This window comes from Chamaea fasciata, unplaced genomic scaffold (assembly GCF_029207755.1).
Source record: "Chamaea fasciata isolate MVZ Bird 193981 ecotype frontalis unplaced genomic scaffold, bChaFas1.0.hap1 SCAF_19, whole genome shotgun sequence".
Lineage (NCBI taxonomy): Eukaryota > Metazoa > Chordata > Aves > Passeriformes > Sylviidae > Chamaea > Chamaea fasciata.
The window spans coordinates 1,377,437-1,401,618 of NW_027094104.1; the positions used below are offsets into that span (position 1 = coordinate 1,377,437).

Sequence of the window (24,182 nt, forward strand, 5' to 3'; positions counted from 1 at the left end):
CTCACATCGCCAAGAACGGGACCCACAGGGAGGGAATCCCAAACCCAGCATCTCCTGAACTCATTCCTTTCTGTCATTTCTATTTGGTTCATTTTCTTCCACTTCACTTCTAGGATGGCCCTGCCAGTTCCTGGGAGCCTTGCAGAGATGTTTTTACATTGAATCTTGTATCATTATATATTTTTATGTGTTATATCCAGACTTATACATATTTATATACACACACAGAGAGGCAGGTCACCCTTGGTTTGCCAGCTGGACTGGACTGCAGAAGCGGCAGAGAGGGGAGCAAAGGCTGGGGTGATTTACAAATCTGCTCCATACACTGCAACAAACCTCACGCAAAGTCAACATGGCCTTGCATCATAAAGCACAGGCTGGAGCCAAGAAACAGCTCAGCTGGAGAAGCCACAGAATGAGGAGAGAACAAGCCTGTTCAGGTAAGAGCTCTGCATCTAAAAACATGTCCTGACATATTCACAAGAGGAGGTGAGGTATTTTTGAAGGTGATTTTTCTTTTCTTGCAACTCCCCAATCCTCTGAACTCATTAAAATGAAGACACTCTAATTTCCAGGATTGTCCAACAGGGAAAGGTCAAGGAAGGACTTCTTTTTAATGTCGACTCTCAAATTCCAGGGAGAAGAACAGCAGGATTTTCATTAAACCACTGTCAAATTATAAATTACTTCACTGTTAGAGGAAAATAGGACTGCCATTATGCAAAAGGAAGTTTTGAAGAAAGAAAAGACGTGGTGATTTATAGCTTGTGTACAGGTCTTGGGCTGATGAGAAACAAGGGTCTGGTTACCAGGAGCTGGTCCTGGCTGGGCACAGAGCAGCCACAGCTGCTGGATCAGTGGTGTTACACATCCTGGCTGCACAGGAGCTTTCATGGGGGCACATTCATAGAACCCCAGTTCTGAAGATGCAGAGTTACTCAAAGAATGTTCTAAAGTCTTCAAAAGAAACAAAGCAGCAGGTTTTTGCTGTTGCACCATACTTCAAATAAAGAAGGCAAGCCCTGGGAACCCAGTGAAATCTGTACTGAGCAGGACACAGTCTCTTAGGGAGGCACCCCAGTGTAAAATCCAGAGCTGTTACTTGCTACTTTGTGGTTTGTATTTCCATGGGTAGATGCCAGAGGAAGACAGTCTGATTAGACAAATTACTTTTGTTCAAATTGAAACAAATATTTGATTTTATTCATGCCATCTTCACTTGAAAAAATGCCATCTGTCCACTAAAAGACATCCTGACTTCTGACCAAGAAAAAGAATTGTTTGAGGCCCTCCAAGGGAAGACAAAGGGAGGAGCTGAATCTCCTAGGTGCAGCCCTAATGACATGAGTTTAGGCTGTTCAGAGCTGTAGCTGCCTTTGTCCCTCAGGAAAGCTTTGCTCAGATCCATGGGTTGGATCTGAACACCAAGACACTGTCTTTTAGCAGTTAATTAGCTGCACCAATTAGTGGTCATGTTGTACAAAGAGTGACAAAATGAGTGTGAAAACCAACAGTAAGAGAGTTGCTGGATCTGAAAGCAGGGAGGGATGGCAGAAAGCTGGGGCAGCACATCCAGCAGCCAAACTGTGGCTTGACAGAGTGGCAGTCTGAAGTGTGACAGTCAAATAGAAATCGTGGTTGTACCCGTGCAGATTGGGGCCTCTCTCCTGCATTGCAGAATGAGAATTGAGCTGAGGTGACTTCTGTATTGAATTTGAGACACTGTAATAGAGGGTTAAAATAGAAGCACCTGCAGCCTTTATGCAAGAACGTGTAATTACATGCACAAAGACAGGTCTCAGCATGTGGAGCTGTGTGCATGCATTGTACATTAATATGGGGCTCTAGCATCCAGAGAAGCCAATGGGATTGTACATGATTGCATTCTGTATTATCTTTTATTAGGATACATGCACTAGGATGGTTTCATTTTTTAAAATCCAAACATTAAAGCATTTTCTGACTGCACCGCACGCAGGAGCAGCCTGCGCTGCACCTACAAACCCAATTATCTCTCTGCAGCCTTGCCCTGCTCTGGTCATCTGGGGCACTTGGTGTCCCCATCTCCCAGGCTGAAGTCATGATCAGACTCACTGGGAGTTCTAAGCCCAAAGTGCCCCTTTGAACTCGGGGCTGATCTGAGCCCTCGGTGCCTTCTGGCAGGTTGTGCTGGGAGTTTGAGACGCTGTGATCTGGCCAGCAGAGGTTTATCTGCTAAGACAGAAAAGCTGGTGCCTTGTAGGAGCAGAGCTAATCTGACAGGAGGCACTTCAGTCAAAAAAGAGTGGCAAAATGCATCTGACCCAAGAGGATGCTCTCAATGTCTGCACTGACAAAATGCAGTGGCAGGAGCTGCCTATGCTCACAGCACTGTCACACACTGGTAGCACACATCCCGCCTGGCCCCACTCAGGACATGCATTCCTGCCATCCAGCCAGCTTCTGGTGCTCATCCTGGGGGAACTGGCCTCTGAGGATGGGCAGGGAGCTGCTGAGACCCAGCTTCTACTTCCAGCTGTCTGCACAGGATGGGAAGTACCTGGAAATCCAAGGGTGCCCTGCACATTGCAGGCAGGTGAGTGCTGCTGCACACTTGCCTGGAAAGAACTCATAGCAAAAGGCTGGCCCTGCGCCAGTCCAGGGCTGGGCAAGATTTTGCTATATATATGTGTGTGTAGAAAGAGAGGTGCTTCACCCTCATGTGATGAGAGCACAGCCTGGGCTTAAGCCTTTTGCCTTCATCCATTTCACCCAAGAAGTATGCCTTGACTTCTTTTGCTCAAAAAAAAAAAAAAACAAAAAGGAAATGATCCGCCTGCTGCAGCATCTGTGACTCCAGATTACCCTGAATGCTTCCCAGCAGAGAGGGCACAGAAAAAACATGGTCATCTCCTCCCTAGCAGCTGTGAAACGAAACAGGAAAAGGCGGCCCTACAGCATGACTGTGCTTTGAAGCTCTGCCCTGTGGGCCAGGCTTTGGCCACCTTTGGGGAAGTTTTAACAGCACCATTCACCCACCTCCCTGCTGGTGGTGGTGGGACCTTTCTCTGCCTTCTTGCCTCAAACATGACTGCCCTCTCCTCTGGGAACTCTACCTCAGTTGGGGCATCCTCTCTTTCACGGCACATGAAGAGCAAACAGGCAATGAAATAAAGGCACGTGTTCACCTTGAGCAGCTGAAGAAGGCAAAGCATTTTCTGTTTGCAAAAAGGGAAGAGCAGTGAGTCCATCTGCAAAACAGTTTCCCATTAACCAGCCCATGATAATATCTTACACTCTCCTAATGGCAGTTTAAGTGTCACCCCGACAAAGAGATGGACTTTTGTAATACTGAGAGCACAAATTCACAAGAGGAGGGAAGCATTGGGATCTGATGGCCAGCAGAGTTGGCTGGAGGGGACAAAGGGGTCCTTTGTCCCTTCAGCTCTCTAGAGGCAATAATGGGGGAGCAGCATGTCCCATCCCAGGCCAAATAACCCTGCCATGGCAGTTACAGAAACACATGCATGTGACACTGATGAGCCCTATCTTCTCTTTCAGTCATGGCTTAACATGCCCACCTGTCCCAGCAGTTCTCTAATCTCTACCACCAAGAATTGGTGAAAACCTCCCTCCTCCCAGGGAACTCAAACACTAGCATATTTTGTAAATTCACATCCCAAAGACGTGGTGTTAATACATAACAATGGTTTTTTCCATGCCAGAATGAGTTAAGGTAGGAGTCTGTCCTGGCTTCAAATTTCCTGGCTTTCCCTTGTCTGCGTCACGACGTAATTCTTTCCAGCAGCCTTTTCCTCAGATGTTCAGCGTTAGCATTGGGATCCCTGCCAGCTTTCCTTCCCAAAACAAACACGGAGCCTCCTGATGCCAAAGACTTGCCTTCTATTCATTTCTCCAGGGATAGAACACTTGGCTTTACAAGCGATGCCCCGATTTTCAATTCAGCATATGTATATAAATAAAAATGTAGCTTTACAGAGACTTGTCTACACTAGAAAAGACTGGATGGCATGTCCCTAACAAGCTGTCTCTCTCCATTAACTGTAAATAGAGCTTCAATTAATTAATGAGATTATCTGCCAAGTTAGTACACATTGCTCCAGCAAGGAAAATAAGGCTTATTGTCAAATTACTTTTTGCTGGTGTAATCATGTCAGCATCAGAGGTTTTGCTAGTATTAAAAAACACCCACCCATTATTAAACCACTCTGGTTCCAGTGTAAACCTGGTCTAAAACTAAAGCCCTGAAAAGTGGTAAAATACCATCCCCATCTCAGTAAAAAGCTTTTTTTTCCCTCCGGTGTCCCTGGGCTCATAACACCTCCCCTACTCTGGTGACCTGCCTGCTTTGCCTGGAGGGCTGGAAATTGCAGAGCTGCTGGTGGCTGATGAGAAATGATTTAAAGGAAGCGTTGCTGTGAGCCCTTCAGAGAGCAAACCACAGCCCCGCACTGCTCCCCGCGGGGGACAGCGGGAATTTGGGTAGATCCTGACTCACTAGGAGACGTGTCCTTCAGGCTCAGGTCAGGTGGAGTGTTTGTCCTCCAGCAAGCCCAGGCTGCTGCTGTCTGCTCTTCTTTTGGAAGGAGAAACAGTGAGTTTCCTCTTTTTGAGGAAACAAGTGTGTGACTTATGTCAAATCTGTGCTTCATATGCTCCTGAAAGAGGAGAAATGAAGAGAATGGGAAAGAAATCACCTGTAATAACCATTATTAATATGCCTCCAGCAAGTATTGTCTTGTTTTGGTTGTTGTTGAGGAGGGTGTGAGGTGCTGTGGCTGTACCCAATGGACAGGGCACCTACAGACATTAAATCATCTGCTGCTACTCAACAGATTTTTTCAATCCATCTTTTATACTCTTTATGTGTGCCCAGTATCCAGCAATAAACTTCAGACAACTCCCATTAATCTCTCAGAAATTCAGGGGGTTTGTCATTTGAAGAAGGCAAAAGGGGATATGCCCAATCCCTGCCTCTCCTCCGCTTTCATGAAAGGTTTAGCCCTAGAATTGGCCAGAATTTGTACATTTATTTGACGTGAAAGAAGTGACAGAGATAAAAATAGAATGTGAAAAATATTATGTAATGAAGTGAAAAAAAGATATGGATTACTTAGGCAATATAATTATTACAAATAAAGGTGGTTTCTAAGCCTATATTCTTTGCTTATGCTGAAGTCAATAGCAGCTAAATTCAGTGTATTTTTAGAGTAATAAAGAACAATACCATGGGCCCGATCAGCTTCAATACTGAAGAAATGCAAAATGAGCGTGCTTAAACAATATGTCCAAGTCTTCTAGGCATGCAGGAAGAGACACAAATATATAACCATTCATAATTAACAATTTCTCTGTAGCACCACCCGAGAAAGGGTCTCATGTTCCTTCATAAATATTAATTAAACCAACCCTACACCTCACTTGTGTAACAATTATTACTGACATTAACAGATGGAGAAACTAGGGCACAGCTTCATTGCTCACACAGAGCATCTGCTGCAGATCTGGGATGAGACTGACCCATCCCCAGCCAGGGCTGAACCATCACATTCTGGATTTGGATGCTTGGGACAAGGATCTGCCTCCAAAAACCGCCCCTGATTTGTCACATTAGGCTGGAAATGCCTCTTTGAAACATGAATGTCAAACAGTGTCAGTGTTAGACGGGAAAACCAAGGAGCAGTGTCTCCAAGGAAACCAGCATACCTGAGGAGGAGGAAGTATGGAAACTAAAGCAGGAGCAGAACAGAAGCTCGAGAAGGCGGCTGTTCAGATTTTCCTGGGTTTTATCTTTCTGCTATGATTTTCTCTAGTTAAATCAGATAGCTTTCTGCTGTGGATGTCCGAGCAATTTATTTATAAACAATTAATTTCGCTTTCGACTACTGTAGCGTGAAGAGGCAGATCTTCACCTCAGAGCCCTGACAGCTGCCCCAGGAGTCCAGCTGCTTTCCTCAGGGGCAGCAGCCACCAGCAGACTCCAGCACATGTACACTCATGCCTCCCATCCTTCTCACATGCACATCCTTGCTGAGGCTCCAGCTGTCATTTCATCCAGGAGCCCCTCAGGGACCCCAGCAGGACACGTGGATTCAGTTTCAACCCCCAGAGCCGACCTGACGGAACAGATCCTGCACAGGGAGGCAAGCACTTGTGAGAGCCACAAAGCCAGTTAGGCTGCAGCAGGGCCAGGAGACCCACATCAGTGCTTTGCCATGTAAAAGGTACACAGGTAGCTCAAGAGACTTGGGCTTGTGGGGTTTGATCCCTCCAAAAGGTGACAAATGGGCTGTAGGGCCCCCCAAAGCAGCACTGGCTCATGGTTGGAAGAATGGTATTCCTGATTAAACTCTCAATACCAGTTCTTACCTCCTGGTATTCCCACCAAAGCACCAACATCACACAAGCTGAATGCCTGATAACTCAAGGTGCTGCAGTTCTAGGCAGTAAAAATTATTCTTAAGTTCTTCTGTTTGACTTGGACTTGTCACTGTGCTTCTACACTCATCACTATCAGAGGATGAAACAATGTGCTGGTAAAAAAAATGAGACAAGATTAACCCCTTTTCAAATTCAAAACAATCACAGCATGGGAAGGAATTCTCCCTGGCAAATATGGGTTAGTCTGTCTGGACTAATCCTCTACTCATATGTAGTGGCTTATTAGGGATTTTAAAAAGGATCTGAAGGCCTAGACAGTATGTTCACAGTGGAACAGCCTCACATGAAAGATGAATTTTCAGTGAATTTTATGACATATTTGACTTGAATTAATATTGGAGAAATTTAGAAATCTTTTTTTCCCTGTTGTTTCTGTAAAACCCTTTGATAAAAGATTTACAGAAGCTGTAATTTGTGACTTTGAAAGTGCACTGAGCGAACTGTAAGCGAGCCAGTGCAGATTGAATTCCTGCTTCCTGCAGAACAGCAATAAATCCTCCCAGCACCCCTGAGTTCCCTTCAAATCAAAGAGCTACAGATATCAGAGTGCCATGGTGACCACAGCTCGCCCAAAGCTGGTGTTGTAAGGCTGTGCCCAGGGTTTTCGCAGATTCAATGTGGCTTGTTCATTGACTTCTCTGATCCACCTGCTCCAGGCATTGTTTGTGGGAGAATATTTTATTTTGTTCTCTGGAATCCTACCAGAGTTAGTCCATGGACTGAAATTCAAGGGCAGCCCCTGTGTGCCAGTTTTGTAATGATAAGCCCCCAATGAGCTGCATAAATTACTAAGAAGAGAGAAATCTCAGTGCAGAGGGCAGAAGAGCAGAGAAAACTAACCAGAGACACATGGAGCAAAGCACAGAGGGGACAGGAGCTGCCCAAGGATGCCCCATAAGCCCAGGGCAGAACTGGGAATAGAGCATATTTCCTAAATCCTTGCCAGTCTATCCAACATTCTCATAACTCATATTGCTTATGAATGAATGTCAATACAATTTTACCCACATCTCACTCATTTGCAAAGGGCACCTGCTGCAGGACAGGATTTCTGTGCTGGAGATCCTGGCCTTAAAATCCTGCCTAATCCTCTGGGCAAAGCACATGTCTCCATAGGCACGGGCAGGATTAAGCAAGGCACAAACTCATCCTCAACTGAACAGGGATGGAAGAGTCAGATTCAGAGGATGTGCAAAGAGCTGCACGATGGCTCTTTCCCTGAATCCATGGATTCCCACAGCCATGTCCTGGTGCTGCCCCATGTGGGACAGGGCTGGAGGGTGCTGCAGGTGTCCCAAAGGGATAGCTCAGTCTCTGCAGAGCTCCTCTGCATGGCTCAGTTTGGGATAGAAAGCAGCAAAGCCTAGTTCAGGATGTTTTGTACTGTGTGAATTCCAGCAAAGGATTCACATTTTACACACAGTTTATGCAGACAACAACCTTGCTGTGGGAGTATTCATCCCTGTTTCCTCACAGTGATGCAAATGGTGTGGCAGAGGACTGCAGGCACTCGAAGGAACATGGCTTCAAGGCTGATTTTTGGCAAGCTTGGCCTGATAAAAGCCCATCTGCATGCATTAATTTTGACACAGTCATTAAGTAAAGCGTGGCAGCAGAGACCTCCCTAAAGCAGTAACTTCACTCACAGGGGTTTGATTACTTGGAATTCTCAGTACATACTCAAGGGCTCTCTCCCACTAATAATACTCCAGTCCTGGTCTAGTATAAACAATACTCCAATATTGGCCTAGTAAGACAAAACACTCCAATATTGGTTTAGTACAGACAAAACAAAGAAGGTTATTTTATTCCTGTTGGGAAGACAAAGTCCTGATGCACTCCAGTTTCTCATTTTCTGGAAAGGGATTTACCCTATGTTTACCTTCCTGCTATCAGAAGGAAAGTATCATTTGCGGCTTTTACCTCCACCTTTTGGAGCAGAGTCCACCAACTATCACAACTGACAAATTTCCTCATGGGTGAACAATGGAAACTGCTCCTGTGCCCGCCGTGCCCCCAGGCACAACTTCCTAAAGCTTAAGCCAGAAAACCTACCCTGCCAAAATCAGCAGCTTTGTCATCGAGCTTCAAGGAGCCAGGGATCTGTGGTTAGTGCACACAGAACTACTTATCTGGAGAATTTCAGCTATCTAAAAATATTGATTAACACAGCCTTGCGAATCTGTTTTACCTACAGAACAAAGTGGCAATGATATGGCAACGTGACATGGTGTCATGACATTATTTGCATGACCTTCAGCAAAGAACCACAGCTTCTCTGCTGGCACTGTGGCATTTGGTGTCACACGAGCTGTGCCATGCTCTTTGTGATATTTTTGAGCTCTTTTTAGTCCCTGCCAAGGTCTTATTAACAAAGGTTTTTATTTCTGTTCTCGAATGCCAGGGGTCCCTTATCACCAAGAAGGCTCCTAGAATGTTAAATGATACATGAACACACAAAAAGCTTTAAAGGCTGGAGGGAGGGCAGCTGGGAGAGCCCAAGGAGAGATAACCCACCCTGTGTGGGTGACAGCAGCCGCAACATAAAAGCATCTCAGTCACTGCCACATTTTGCCAAATCAGCTGCAGCTAATTGCACTTTTTCAGTGCTAAATAACCAAAAGAAGACATTTCAGCATGATACATGGAAGAGGATCATGGCACCAACTTCTGATTTACCAGTTTCATCACATCAAGGGTTTTACTCCAGCACCCACCCATCAGGAACGTTCCTTAAAATTCAGGCATAACATTCAGGCATTCAGGTGATTCCCAGGGTGCAAAGGACAGCTTGAAAGCAAAACTTGCGTTCACCCACAAGAATTTAGATACCAAAAGAAAAACCACTATCCATTCTGGTTTCTTTTCTTAAAATACAGTTAAATAAAAAGATACTCTTGAGATTTCTTTGCCAGTGCCAGGATGCTCTGTGGCTGATTCAGAAACCAGCAGGTCTGGAAACGTAGCACAGGCAGACTGTTCCTACCCAGCTGGAGTACAAACCCTGCAATCCAGACAACAGCTTTGTTCAGTTGTGGTTCAAATTCACTGCAGGTTATTTCTGGAAGTATTTAAAATGCCTGTCCTGAAGACATTAGGACCACTGCATCCAGTGAGTCATCCACAACACCTGACACAGGTAATAAATCTCACTGTGTTTGCTAAAGCTTTCTGTAGGACTCTGCAGGAAATCTGCATTAATATGATGTAAAATAGCCTATGGGACAGGCACCCGAAACAGTCTGGGTCCAGTGCTAATTTTCCCTTTATTAACCAGCTAAAATCCATATGTGATATAGGAACTTGAGCACTATTTAGAGGGACACAATAACCTAGTGTTAAAAACATCCCATTGAGCACTGAGAGGGAGAAAACCAGCAAGATGCAGAAGAAACTTGTTAACCAAAAAGGCCTTTAGTTTATAGCACTGAAATTATGGGAATAGGAGGACCTGATGTAGATAGCATTAGATTTACTGGAGGTAAAATAACAGCCTTGATGTGGCTCAGCAGGAACATGATACAGCTGAAGGAAGGCTCAGGACAAGAGGCAGGGTCAGACACGTGGAGATGGACACTGAAATCAACTACGTGCGGTCAGAAATTCCTCTTCCAGTGGACAGTGGTAACATATGTCTCACGTTACTAGTAAATTCACCTCAGTTCCTGCTTCCCCTTGGGCAGGAGGCATTGTTCCCAGCTTTTCCAGGAAGCATATTGTATTCTGTTAGGGGATCTGGGCAGGGTAAGGAGTGCTCTGCACCATAAGAGTTTGTTTTCTACCTACAGAAAATAAGTGCCAAGACAGCCTTGGCACTGCCCTCAGGGGAGCTCATAACCAACATGGAAGGTATTGAATTCTGATGGAAGCAGCAGCTGGCTTCTATAGGAAAGGCACTATCTCTATCCTTTGAAAATCCTTCGTGGTTCTGTTCTCCCTGGGGAGGTGGGAACAGCCTCCTAAGGTCATTTTTACAACCGAGGAAGATGTGCCGAGGCTGTGGGGCAGCACAGCTCAGCCCGTTGGAGTAGGATGCTCTGAACAACGCTGTGTCCTTGCCAAAATAACTGTGCCAGGCACAACTCGAGATTAAACCAAGGCCCCTCGTCAGTGCCTGAGAGGATAACAGTGTCACTGCTGCCGGCTGCCAGTGGGCTGCAAGGCAGCGGCAGAAATGGAAATTAGTCTCTTTATGGCTGGTAGGCAGAACTGCGAGCTCGTATCAATGCAGAGCACAGCTCAACATCAAATGATCCCCTGAGCAATGACACTGCATCAAACAAATCGGCATCTAAACTTACCTGGAGATCACGTTATCCTGCACACAGGGAGTAAACATAGCAGAGAGGCAGGAACCGGAGCTGCAGACGGGGTCCCTCACACAACTGTAGTCCTTTTCCCAGGCAGATCAGCAGGGTTCTCGTAGGCAGAGATGAGCCCCTTTGCCCAGCGAGTGCCAGGGGAGCCCTGCTGCATCACCACCAGCCGGATTGGGGGCTGGGTGTCTGCAGGGACCTCAGGAGCATATTCCTTGCTGGGATCCTTCCCTCTGCAGTCATAGAGCACGCAGGAGATCAGGAAAACCAGAAGCAAAATGACATAGCTAGATACCAGAATGATGAGATTCAAGGTAACGGGGTCAATCTCCAAATAAAACTCCATTTGGTCCCATACTAGTGAGGACAAACCCAGAGAATGAAGTTTCATATGCACGAATGAGCAAGTGCTAACTGATCAGAATAGATGTATTGGCTTTGTGGTAAAAATACACTAATCCCCAGGTCTCCTGTAGCAATGGATTTCCCCGAACCGGACGATTAAAGCAGCTCAGTTTAATAACTTAAGCTCCTTCTTTTAATGCCACGTTGTCTACAGTGGCAGAAGCTAAATTTGATTGCTATATTGACAGGAAAACATCCCCCTTCTCCAGCGACCATCTCTTTCCTTGGTGGGCAGGTAGCAAACTGGGTTTTCTCTAAGGGCATTTTGCAGAGCCTCCCTTCCTCAGGTGGGTTTGGACTCGTGGGCTGAAAAATCCTGAGCTATTTCATTAGTAAATGAAAACAGAAATAATTAGAAAGTCCTTTGCAAGGTAACATTTCTCAGAATCTCACAAGCCTGATCCTGATTTTGACGAAGACCTTTCTGCCCTGGGCTAGTGCTACAGAAGTGTTTTAAAGTGAATTAAAGATGTTTATTACCCAGGTCCCTATCAGGATTACAGTGACACGTCACACTGCTGTCACACACTGCCCGGCCGGCCCTTGCACAAATTTGTCTGTAGGATCCTGCTTGCCACAGGCTGCTCTGTCTCATTTGAGTCTCCCACGTGTGAGAAGGTACAACAAAACTGCAGCATTTCTGTAGCCTGGGCGCTGCTAATTTCTTTCTCCTGTGTGGACCTTCTGCTGAAAAGAGGGTGAAGTTTGTGAGTGGCTGTGCCCCGCCTGGCAGCAGGGCCAGGCTCCCGAGCACAAACCCTTCAGGTGCCTTTTGCACCTCTCCGATTTATGTCTCTGAAGCTGGTGAGGGAGTAGGGACGTAGAGGGCTGCCAGGCGCAGCCGCAGTTTTGGGGACAGGCACAGGACAGAACACGCCAAGATCAGGCCCCAACAGCCAACCTGCATTGAAGGGCGCCCCTTTTAGAGGGGCTTCAAATTTCCCGCGCTTAACCCTGATTGGTTGGGTTCTTAGCTCCGCCCAGCTCACTGGCCAATGATATGTCTGGTCTGCATTCCCGATCCAATGGGATTGGTCAGGGTCCCAATGTTTTGCATTCGGTGTTTGCATTTGAATCCACCCCATCAGTATCACACCTGGGGGCTTGTTTACTTCTATTACCTCTATCCTTGTTTACTTCTATTCTCCAGCCACCTAGGCTGGTGGAGTTGGTGTTAGTCATGGGCGATTTATCTGTGCAGCTGTACACCAGTTGTAGCTGTCACAGCCCAGTGTCACCTGCACAGCGCTTGGAGAGAGACCACGCCGGCTGCTTGAAGACAGAGATGTCCAGGACACCAGGGAGGCAGAGACACAAAGGGCAGGGGATGGTGCCAAGGAGCTCCACAGACCCTGCATCTGCACACTTGCCTCTCCATGCAAAGCTCCCGGGTTTTGGTTACAGCACAGGAGGCTTTTAGGAAGAGATTAGGCTGTCCCAGCTCTTAGCACTGCCAGAGCTGTGGAAAAGGGCTTTACGTGTCAGCAGGAATCTGATCCGGCACGTCTAAGCTGTAAGAAATATGTCATGGGGCCATCCTGCCGCCTCGACCGTGACACATGCCACTCGTTTTAAGGTCACCATCAGCTGCATCCCCCACCCACCATCTGCCCTCACGGCTCTCTAGCTGAGGAGAAGTTTGTATCAGGAGTAATCCCAAGGCTGGACTGCCAGCGGCATGTTTGGCAGCAGGAGGGAACTCACGGCACCCAGGATGCACGTTTGTGTGTCCCTGCTCCTCTGTGCCTGTCACGCACCACATCTTGTGACAGCATTTGGCTGTCAGATGTGGTTTAGGTGAGGGTGAGATTTTTTTTTCAAGACAGGCTCTTAATTATGCACTTCCTGTCCAAAGCAATGGCAATGGGAGCCGGGATTTGGTTTCAATGTCTGCTGGGAAACTGAAAGTCTTTTGGAAATCCCTCCAAAATTCTCAGAAGCACATTTGAAGGGCAATAGGGTTCATGGCCTTAAATTTCAATCATGTTGTGCCACAAAAGATCAGTACCAGAGTAATAAATATGATATAGTTTCAATCTTTTAAACTGTTCCTCAAATGGCAGCCTGTGTTCTGAACTTAGAACTGTGCTAACAACAACAACAAAAAAAGTTTATGGAATTTCCAAACCTGAATTGTCTCCTCCAAGGTCCTCCACTTCAATAGCTTTGTTTCAGATTACTGTCTAACATTGCAGCAGGGAGATACATGCCATGAAGTGTTTAGTTTAGATAGGCATCCTGCCAGCTTTTAGAGGGACTTTTCAAAATCTAAAATGTGGTGCTACATTGCCACAGCACCTTCCGTGTTGCTGCAGACATGGTCTCCTGGAGAGAAAAAAGCCTCCTTGTTTCTACATCTCCACAGCATCTCAAAACATTCTCTTAAAGGTGAAAATAGATGGTAGTTTCAAGACACCTCCTCCCAGGGCCTGGTTTGCAGCAAAATCTCACATTTATGCTTTTGTTGTACCCCCAAGATTGCTGTCCTTCAGCCTGAGTGGCTCCCAGCAGCCTTTGTCCAAGTCAGTGTGCTGAAAACTGAAGCCTAGGAAGGGATTTAGCTTCAATACCATTTATTTCCTCCTCCCAGCCCATGTCCAGGGCAAACCATAGACGTTCACCCTTTCACATTCCTATATCCAAGGATTGCCAGGGTCTAATAACAGCTGCCAGCAGCCCTGTTGCAGGGGAAGGAGCACCACAGCACCTCAGGAGCCTCATCCACACACACGCTGGGGCTTTTTATATAGGAGCCTCACTCCAACAAGCTGGCCCTGCTCCCAGGATCAGTGTCCTGGAGTCCTTCCCTGCCTGGCAGTGCTCCCTCTTACCCATCCTGGGACATCAGCTCCATCACTGACCATCCCTCAGCAGCTTTTGGCATCTTCCCCTCCTCAGCCTGTTTATGCCTGACCCTTTTCTATAGAAAAGTCAGTTAAATTCCTGTTTGCACATGCCCTGATGGAGTACTGAGAGCTGCCCCAGCTCTGCGGTGAGCAGGGACACATTTCCCAAGACACACAGTGTTGGGAACTTTGTAGGACTGGGGAAAAGCTGAGGATATTGTGTGTGTGCTTCCCCAGGCAAGCAGAGCCGGGAGATGGTCAGGGCAAAGCGCTGCCTCGAGCAGGCTCTGCAGTGACTGGTGAGACAGCACCTGCAGGACACACTTTCCCCAGATCTCCAAAAATCGTCTGTGCTACAGTTGTTTCAAAGGCCAGACCAGCTCTGTCACCAGTTGTGCCAGGCTGCAGGGATGGTGAGTTGTACAAAACCTCTACTATAAACTCTCAAAGTGGATTAGCTGGAGTGCCCTGTTTATTTATTTATGCCAGTGTTCCATTATTTAATGTTTGATAAAAAGCCTTCCCAGGGGCCAGAACTCCTGGTTGGAGACCCAAGGCCAGCAGCTGCCATTGGTGCAGCTCCACACTCAGTCCTTCCTTTAGTTTTTTTCCTCTTATCCACCTCAGTTTATAGATGCTTCTGTGCAGAAAGCACCTTTTCTTCTGCAAACACTCAGTTCAGCTGGGATGAGAGATAAAGGAAAAAGATGCATGTAAACAGAGAACTGGGTATTTTCTGTAATTTTTGCTTGAAGCCATTGCATAGTGAATTTCACAGTATAAAAGTTCAGATGTTAGTGAAGCAGCAAAGAACCTTCCTACAATCAGAAAGAAAAAAAGATTGAAGGAAAAAAACAAAAGGTAGGAGGAAGCTATAAAAGCTCTGTTTTGAGAGCAACAACAGCACAAGTTGCAAGGGAATTGCAGGCAATGGCTGAAGAAGATCAGTCAGTCTGCCAGAAACTACCTTGTCTCACCCCATAGAGGAGTTCAACAACAAGTCCCTGCTGTGCTATCCCCTTCAGAGCAGCTTAGGGCTGCTCACAGGAGCTTTTTGGCCGGCAGACCCAAGGCAGCAGCTCAGAAGGGTGACCCGGCACACGAGGCATCAGACAGATGCACAGAGCAGAATATTCAGGCTCTGCTGGACTCAGACACATGGAAGCCAAGATCATTTCCCTTCCTGGTGCTCCCCAGCTGAGGGCTGAGGTGTCAACAGAGCCTCGTGTGCTGTGGGAAGCCCTGGCAGGGCTGACCCCATTCCAGGCAGAGGAAGAGCCATCACTGCCAGCCTGATTGGCTTAACCGTGGTGCCACTGCTGAAAACAGCCCGTCAGAGAGAAATCGTTTCAATCCAGCTGCAGTGAGAAAGAGGGGAATAGGGATGGCAGCAATACCAGCATTTTCCAACAGCAGAGTGAATGGGCTCAGATGAGGCGTCAGAAAGGACAACAGCAGCAGAACACCTTGTCCTGCCATGTTCCTGCTGCTCAGGACAGGCTAGGTGGACACTTAGATGTTGCAGGCAGCTGCCCCAGCCCATTGTATTCCTCATACGAGTAATAATTTAAGAGGGAAATTGTAGAGATTTCAGGACCGCAGGGAAAAACCTGGTGTGATGAGGAGCCACAGTTACTCCAGTACCTACAGTCCAGACCGGGTGCCAGAGCAAATCCAGGGAAAGCGGGTCTGTGACACCCCCATGTGCAGCCACCAAGGGCAGAGCCACAGCCACTGAGCCCCTCTGGGGTGCCCGAATGCCTGTTTGAGCAGCGCAGGGTGTCTGAGAGGGGCCGTCCGTGAGTGTGTACGCAGCCCAAGGCTTCTGAGGTCCTGCCTTCCCTTAGCACAAAATCTGCCAGGGTGTAGAAGAGCCCGACCCCTTCCTCTACTCCCCCTGGTCTCCTGTTGCCTGTGCATTTCCCTAGCGCAAGAATAATGCAATAGGTCTGAGAACTCTGAAAGGGAGCTGGAATTCACCAGCACCACAAAAAATAACGGGAGGTGAGGCACAGACAGAAGCCGTCGGCACCAGAGACCTGACTCGCAGAACCCAAAGTGTACCAATGACAGCGCGACTTTACTGGTTTGCTGTTTTCCCCTGCAGACCTCCTCCAGCTCGGCTTGTTTAAACCATCACCGAGCTCCCCAGGTCTGATCGCGGCCGGCCACACGTAGGAGCTGTTGTTTTCCTTCTGGAGCATCCCGGAGCCAGCCGGGCCCGGCAGGTGGCACCGGGGGACCGCGGGTGGACCCCGCTGCCAGCAAACGCGGGGTCCAGCATCGCCCGTCAGCCAGGAGACCGCTGCTTTTAACCCCTTCTGGTCAGTGGTGCCAACCCTTTGCAGCGCCTGAAGGGGGAGAGGAGTTCTCGCTCAGGAAGAGTTGCCACAGCGGATAAACTCCTGCCTGCTCTACAGGTGCCTTTGTTCTGTATTTCATCTTTACAGCAGCAGAAAACAGCTGCGAAAATGCTGATTTTGAGAAAGGAACAGAAGTTCAAGAAGAAAAATGAAAAGGTAAAAGGGAAAGTAGCTCTTGGGATGCAGAATGGGTCTGATTAGTTATTTGTGCTCAGTGCCCTCCTGGGACCCCAAAGCCACACACATAGCAGTCAGGGAAGTGTCTGACTGAGACTGTGAATAGTCCTACAGAGGCGAGAGAGACAGCTGGCACCTGAGGTTAGGCATATCCTGAATCATGCTGAATAAAAAATAAAAGAAGCTCAAAACAAAGACTAAGGTTTTATCAGATTAAGCCCACAAACCTTGCCTACAGATCTCTACTCCTCTCCCCCAAAGCTCAGGTACCACTGCTACCACATCCATGAAAGCACGTCCCACCTACAGCCCCTGGTACCCAGCAAGCAAACATACTAACTTATATCCAATTTTCTTTATTGCAAATCAGCTTACTAGAAAACTCTCAGCCGGAGAGGATCTGGTCCTCAAAAAAACTAAAGCAGTTGCCATGAGGTGGCAGATGCTGATCAGATATTTCCCTGGTTGTTTTTTCCTTGTCTCAGGCTCCAGTTGAGATGTGTCCCTCAAACCCCTGCCCAGCTGAGATTGTTCAAGCAGAAATGGGGTGCTGGTGTTTGCTTCTATCCCAGCTTCCTTCTGGAGGGCTCTGCTGCCACCAGAACTGGCTCTATTTGATGCTACAAGGAGCAAAACCCTAAAGGAGATGATTTTGTGCCAGGACATTTTTGCTTTGGATAGAGATTTTGCAGGCAAAAAAAAAAAAAATCACTTTTAATTTTAGAGGGTGTGCGTGAGTCCAGGATGCTGCATGACAGAGGAATGGATGGGTTAGAGGTTTGACCGAGACCAGTGGGGTCACAAGGTGTGACAGTCAGACAGGAATCCTCTGCATAGTCTCCAGTAGTATGTAACTGAAATTATTCTGAGTGTTCATGTCAAATAGCTTAACATTTAATTGTCTTTTTTTGCTAACCAGAAAGACAGATTTGATGTGAAAGAGAAAATCCATGATTTGATTTTAGAACAGTGATCTGAATCTTCATGTCAGATAATTCATGTCAGATAAATCCTTACAACTTTATCAACATAACTGGGCTGATATCAACAGATCATGGGTGCACTTTAGTCAGTGCTACTCTGTAGGGTGAAAAGTAATAGAAGATTTATACCTGGAGGAAGGAAATATCATTACTTTTAATCTCTGAGTAACTTTCCCATGAAAGCTCAGTTACCCCAAACTATGACAAAATCTATTTTGATGTGCTGTGAGATATTTAGTCAGTCTGCTTTTCCTTGTCCATGCAAATGTGAATTCTATCTCATTATTAATGGTGAAATCACTTAAAAAACAGGAGGAAAAAACATGAAATGCTTGATACTGAATGCAGGTATCCTGGAACGGGTGGAGCTGACTCCAACTGGGTTTCAATTTTGCTGTGGCTGGGCTGCTCGCCCGATTCCTTTTCTGTCCCATAACTCAAGAGCTAATCAAAATGATGCAGACAAAAAATTAGTGATGTGGACGTGCTTGCACCAAATTCAATGAAACACTTTTTGCTTGCCCTGAGTTTTCTGTCAAACTCAAAATTACTCCATATAAAGTATCCCATCCTTTCCATTGCTCTGACTTGGTGCTTCACAAATAACTTTAAGGATACACTTCCCTTCTTTCCCTGGCCCTGAAGTCCATGCTGAGAAACTTTGCTGAGCTGGGATGGGTTTAGGTGCAGACATTACTCTACTCAGGCATGTGAGTTTAGCTGAATGGGGGCTATGAACTAATTGCGACTGCCAGAAAACAAATTATTCTTGTAAGTAGTAAAGCATTTATTCTGAGAAGTCACAAAGTGAGAGCTACAGCTTCTTGTTTTATTACTTATGAAGATTAAGGGTCATATTCTTTCCTCATCCCTAGTAAATGAGGATTTTTTTCAGGTCTGGCTCCGCTGGAATGGTAGCAAGAGGCACTTGGTGTACCCAGATCTGGGGGTGTGCTGGGTTTGGTGGCCTCCCCACCAACACAGCTGTGCCATGGAAGAGGAAAATAGGTGCTGGCACCCTCCCAGAAAAGTCAGGGGATACAGACATCCAGGAGAAACTGCTGTAAGGGGCAAGAGGGGAACTGAAGGCTCCAGCTTTGGGCAGTGCTGCTCACCAATTTCTGCCATTGCAGACAGAGCTCCTGAACAGTTCCTGGTTCTGTTTGCCACTAAATCTGTGTGTCCTCCCTCAGGGTGACATACATGTCTTTGCCTCTCTGTTTGCCTTGAATAAACCTCTGTGGGGCAGGATGTGAGGAGCACATCACTGTTCCTGGGGCATGTTGGAGTGCTGCTGTGATCGTGTTACCAAGCTGTGGGCAATAAATCAGTTTTGCTCCTGAATTCGGTCTGCTTTCTCTTGATTTGCATTCAAGACTCTGCACCCTTGGGATGACTAGCAACATGTAGCTGCTTTTCTAGGAACCAGGGGATTTCTGTGAGCTGGGAATGAGTAGAGGGTCTTTGCCCTAGTGAGCAGGTTTGCTGGCAGAATAAATCTTAGGAGTCATTTCCTCAAAACTAGAGGTCTCCAGGCCTGGTTCCTGACCACTGCTTTGAGTAAGATGTAGGTGAGTGAGGCAGAGGGGAGTTAGATGATGAGAAAGGAGTCTCTAAAATTAACTTGGCAGGATCTGCCTAAAGAGGCCCTGCAGAGCTCTTTGCTTGATTCAGCTGGGGTGCAACCAGAGAGAAAAAACCCTGAGGTTTCCTGGAGTAACTTTTCTTGTTTGCTTTGCGTTTTCAGGCTCCTTTCAGATCTGCAAATCTGTGTTGCATCATGTGTGAAGGCAGCAAATAAAGTGAACTCTGAATTAATTTTTTGTCTTGTTTTGTTTTCAGGGAATCCAGGCCTCCCTCAAAAGAGGATACTTGAATACCAGTCAGACACCTGGTGAGCAAACCAGCAGTTCACAGCTGTTCTTTCCATCTCTCTTTTTCATTGTTTGCAGAAACAATGCTGTGATCGAGGACTAAAAGAGGGTCGAACTGAAAAAAAGAAAAGAGCCCCAAGTGCCAAGCTCTTTAGTGCTCTTTGTAAAACCCAAATAAATGGAAAAATAAATCAAGCTTAGACACCAACAGGAAATTGAGAAGTTACATCAATGGAAGGACAGAAATGTATACGTCAATCATTTGGCTGGAGATGTTGTGGTATAAACAGATTTTTATCACTTATAGCTCTCTATTCAAATAATTCTGTCCCAGAGTTCTTTTGTAACAGTGCAGAGCACAATTTTGCCAACAAGCCTCTGGGAACAAATATGAAAAATAGAACAAGATTGGCTTTGCTCCCCCTGATTTCAAGTTCGCAAAGTTTTTACAGCGTTGTCTTGATTCAGAAAAATAGAAAAAGCTTATACCTAACCCTCAGTCAAGGCAGCAGGACTTGTTTGATGCCAAAGTGGGCACATCCTGAAGTGTTTTGTTGAGTAGAGATGGACTCCTTGAATGTTCCATCCCCACCATGCTCAAACCTAATCCTCACCGTCACCTCTGTTTTCCCTCCTTCACAGCAACACACATTTCTGCAAGTTGGTTCGTTTGCCCACAGGGAAGGGTTGGATGTGACAGCAGACTGTCCCCATTCCAACACCCCGAGCTGCCATCCCCATCCCTGCACAGGGTCATGGTGGTTCCAGCCCCATCCCAGGGACATGGTCCCTGTCACGGGAGCCCTGCCGCTCCCGGGCGTGGACAACCGGCCCCTGAGGACAAAGCCTCTGCCTTCCTCTTGAGATATAAGATATGGGGACACAAACAGTCATAAATAACTGATGTCACTCCTAACTGAATCCTGTCTCCTGCCTCACCCACTTCCACTCTGTTTACCACCAGGATTTTTTGTTTTGTCTCTGCTTCTTCCACGCCCACTGGTTACTTTGTGTTCCCTCAGACAGCAGCAGGACTCCAGTCTGCAGCAAGGGGCTTTCCTGGGAGATTTTCCTCTCTGAGGAGGAAGGAACTACGTCCCCCTGCTGTTGAGACATTTAGGCCTCTGATCTCCTCCTTCTACCACTTGGGCTCTCCCTCTTGAACAGACCCAGCAGTTGCACTGCAGTCAGTCCTGCCGTGTTCCTCAGATTTCCTGGCACCAGACATGGTTTTCTGCTGAAAACTTAATCCAAATAATTTTTGCATTGTTCTTTCCTGGCCACTGTCTTATCTCTTCACTGTTCTCTCTTGGCTTCCTCTGCGGTTCCCATCTGTCTGCTGGTTCTGTATGTATCACTGGAGACTTAGCTTCAGTCAAGTTGTGATGTCATTCATTGGACATCTTGTTGTTACTTGTCTCAACATTCTGGTTTCTCTCTGTTCTTGTCAATGCATTCCATGTATTTCAGCCTCTCTGAGTGAAATCTCAGTCCAGTGCATCCAAAAAGCCCCGAGCTGAAGGCAGGATGGTGTGCAGGTGCCCATGAAAATGTTCACAAGCACAAGGTGAGCTGAGCTGAGCCCAGTTGGCCAAAACCCCTAAGACGCTCTACAGACCTGTGTGAACTCTTGGCCAGAATACAGTTCTGTTCTGAAAGCAGGCACTGCTTAGAATTTTACATGATTTGCTGGAAAATCACGAGTTTCCTGTCTCTACGTGACTGCTGAGGACCTGGTTTGCCAGTCCCCAAGCAGATGGCCAACTTGATACGCATGGGAATAAGATTACTTCATGCTTCCAGGTAAGTAATTACCCATCTGGTAAGCCTTTAACTATACCTTGGGTCATTCATTGGAGACAGATCAAAAGCAAAATTGACACAAATACATGATATTCTGAGAAGAGTTCCAACACTTTTAGAAGTTGTTCAGCAACCTTCATGCAGCAAAAGTGGCCAAAGAGGAAATTTTAAAAGTTTAAGCTTTAATCCACCATTTGTGTCGCCCTGTGCAAAAGGAGGGTGATACATCAATTTATGCTCTGGGGCTGAGTGCCTCACTGTACAGGGACATCTATTTTCAGTTTAATATAACAAACCTGTCTTTTCTCTAATGTTCAGCAGTTCTTGTCACAGCTATGCTCAAATGATCGATAATCCCTTGGGACAGAGGTGTTCTGGTCAGACTGTGAGCAATGTGTCATCTCTGGCCATGAGTCAATGACATTTTCCAGCAGCCCAGCAGCTGCAGCCCACACAGAAAAGAAAGCTTTGTGGCACCTTGGACTGGGAGATGCCAACCTCCACTGTCCACAGTTCACAGCAGGGCTACACCTGGCAGTGAAGGCTGAGCCTCCTGATCGACACCAGTGTGAACCCCACCATCAGAACTGTCCTAGTTTGGGCAGCACCTCAATAAACTGAGAGCAGCCAAGAGTTGTTTTCGTTCTTATTCTGACAAATCAGCTAATTAGAGTACAAAATAATATTCTCAGGCTTGGCAAATCCTTTTGACTTTGAAAGATTTAAAAATTTATTTTGGTTTTTCTTGCTCAGACAACATGGAGACTCAGTGCTAAACTACACAAAACAAATTAAATATCCAATTACAAACAGTTGGCTCTGGTCTGGAAGGACTTCAGTTGACTGCCATGATCCAAAGGAGAAAAATTGTTTCGTTTTGAATACGGTAATGCTTTTTAAACACAGCACATTGGCTGACCCACCCTGAATCACGACCTCAAGAACTTCACATACTTGTTTTTGAAAATGAGGTTTGTGCCTTGTCCTGTCAAATGAATGATCAAGCTGCAGTGAGGGGAGAGGAGCTGCCCATCTGCCCACACATCAGAGATATTTCACACGTCAGAGACACGCAGAGGTTCTAGAGTGACCCACGTGTGTTATCCCAGGTCTACCACCAGTCCTGACTCCCTGGCCCTGGACCACAAAGGTTTGTACAAGAAACCCCACAGCAGAAACAGACAGCTCCTCAGCAAGGAGGGGAAGGGCTCACATCTAGGAGTGTCTGGCAGTGCAAGGATTCAAAGGGTGTTACATCCCTGGGTCTTCCACGGCAATATTCACAGGGATTGACAGAACAAAGCCATACTTTTGGGTTGGATTCACACCAAAGTGTGTTTTTCAGATCCAACACTGAAATTTCCTAAGAAGACACCAATTCTCACAGCTCAGGGGGACATTGGTATCCATCCTCCAGAATTTGTCCCGCAGCTTCACAAAGGGGAGAGTTTTAAAGAAGCACGACATGGCTTTAGAAAAATCTGGGCTTGTAACAGGAGGTAAATGAGGTGCCTGATCCTGCAGAGAAGATGTTTGTGCTCAGAGGTGTGTTAAGTTTCACAAGACTCAGTGCAATCCCCAGGTTCCATGTGGACCACCCAGCTGCATGGTAAGAAATCCTTTTTTTTTTTTTTTCCCTCATGGTTTTGACCATACTTTAGCTGTTTTGCAGCTTTTACAGCTCTTTTGTTTTCCCAGCTGGTTTGCCTGAGATCAGGTCACAGAAAGCAAAAGGCTTGGTCAAAAGTTAAACAAAAGCTCTTTCAAGTTTAAAAATAAGAAAGAAGAAAAAAAAAAACACTTGGAGGGAGACCCCTTCTCCAATGACCAAGAGTTAGATTTGGAGGCTTTTCTGCAAGAAATCCAAGGCTAACTTGACCCATGACTAGCACTGCCAAGGTGTGTGGGCTGAGTGAGATTTGACCATCTCCGTAAGGAAAGAGTATTTCAGGAAATGTGAATATTTTAGGTCATTTTAGGTCTAGGTTGGACTAGATGATCTCAATGGTCTTTTCCAGCCTAGTTAATTCTGTGATTCTGTGAAAATACTTCAGCAACAGAAATACATACCCTAGATTTAAGACAAGGGATAAAATCTCCTTCCTGATAGGCAGCCATCAGAAAAACCAAGGAGGATATAAGGGACTGGCTAGGAGAAGATCAAAACCTCAGGTGGATGGATGCAGAACAAAGAAGCTCAGCTAGCACAGCCGTGAACTGGATGGATGATTGAAGACAGCACCTGAGGGTGAAATCCAGCCTGCCTGCAGGGCACCAGGACAGCCCAACGCACAGCACGGCAGGGCTGCAGGGCAGTGCTGAGGAGCTGAGAGGGGCAGGTTTCCCGGGGCACGTAACAAACGCTGCCAGTTTTACCCTTGGTCGGATTTCCAAGAACCAGACACTGGCATCGAGTTTTTCAATGGCAGCTTCTTTTTGTTCCTGGAGCACAGAGATCAAGATTTCTATTTGCCTAGTGGGAACTGAACAGGCTTTGAATGAACCAGAATTACTGGAGAAAAACACGAACTCTTTCATTTTATACATGCCAACCCCACAACTCCAGGTGTCCTGTGAGCCCATCGGCGTGCCATGCATCAATCCCTGACATTTTATGCCCATGCAGACAGAGGATCCTGCATTTTAAACAACCGCAAGAAGAGAAATTTTGTTCCCATGGAAGCTATTTTTTTATTACGCTCCTAAACCTAATCTTAATGCTTCCAAGTGTACTTTGGACAGTGGCCAAGCTGTGCACGTGTGGTAGGAAGCTGCCTTGCACAGCTCCATGCAAAACAGGACAACACAGAGTGGCTCCTCAGCCTCCTGTGACATCTAAGCCCAGGAGAAGCAGGAGGCAGCAACAGCAGCTTGGCTGGTGTGGAGACGGTGAATATCACCCCACAGGGGCCAGGCAGGAGGATGCTGTTACTGTAACAGGGTGGAAAAGCAACATGTAGAGATTAAAAATAAA

General features: G+C 46.6%; 1 protein-coding gene and 1 long non-coding RNA gene across 2 annotated transcripts; one reads left to right on the forward strand and one right to left on the reverse strand.

Annotated features, from left to right (window-relative positions):
• Nucleotides 1–409: 409 nt before the first annotated feature.
• LOC136299312 (uncharacterized) lies at nucleotides 410–21,202 on the forward strand. The gene is made up of 3 exons (XR_010723482.1): nucleotides 410–440; nucleotides 19,374–19,425; nucleotides 20,876–21,202. It is a non-coding gene; the product is annotated as an uncharacterized lncRNA (long non-coding RNA).
• Nucleotides 10,819–11,148, reverse strand: SMIM36 (small integral membrane protein 36). Its single transcript, XM_066200528.1, has one exon. The coding sequence runs from the start codon at nucleotides 11,146–11,148 to the stop codon at nucleotides 10,819–10,821; it is 330 nt and encodes a 109-aa protein (XP_066056625.1).
• Nucleotides 21,203–24,182: the final 2,980 nt, after the last annotated feature.

What these genes read in the sequence shown, in the direction of transcription:
- SMIM36 (XM_066200528.1), bottom strand. Translation starts at nt 11,148, where the DNA reads ATGAAACTTCATTCTCTGGGTTTGTCCTCACTAGTATGGGACCAAATG.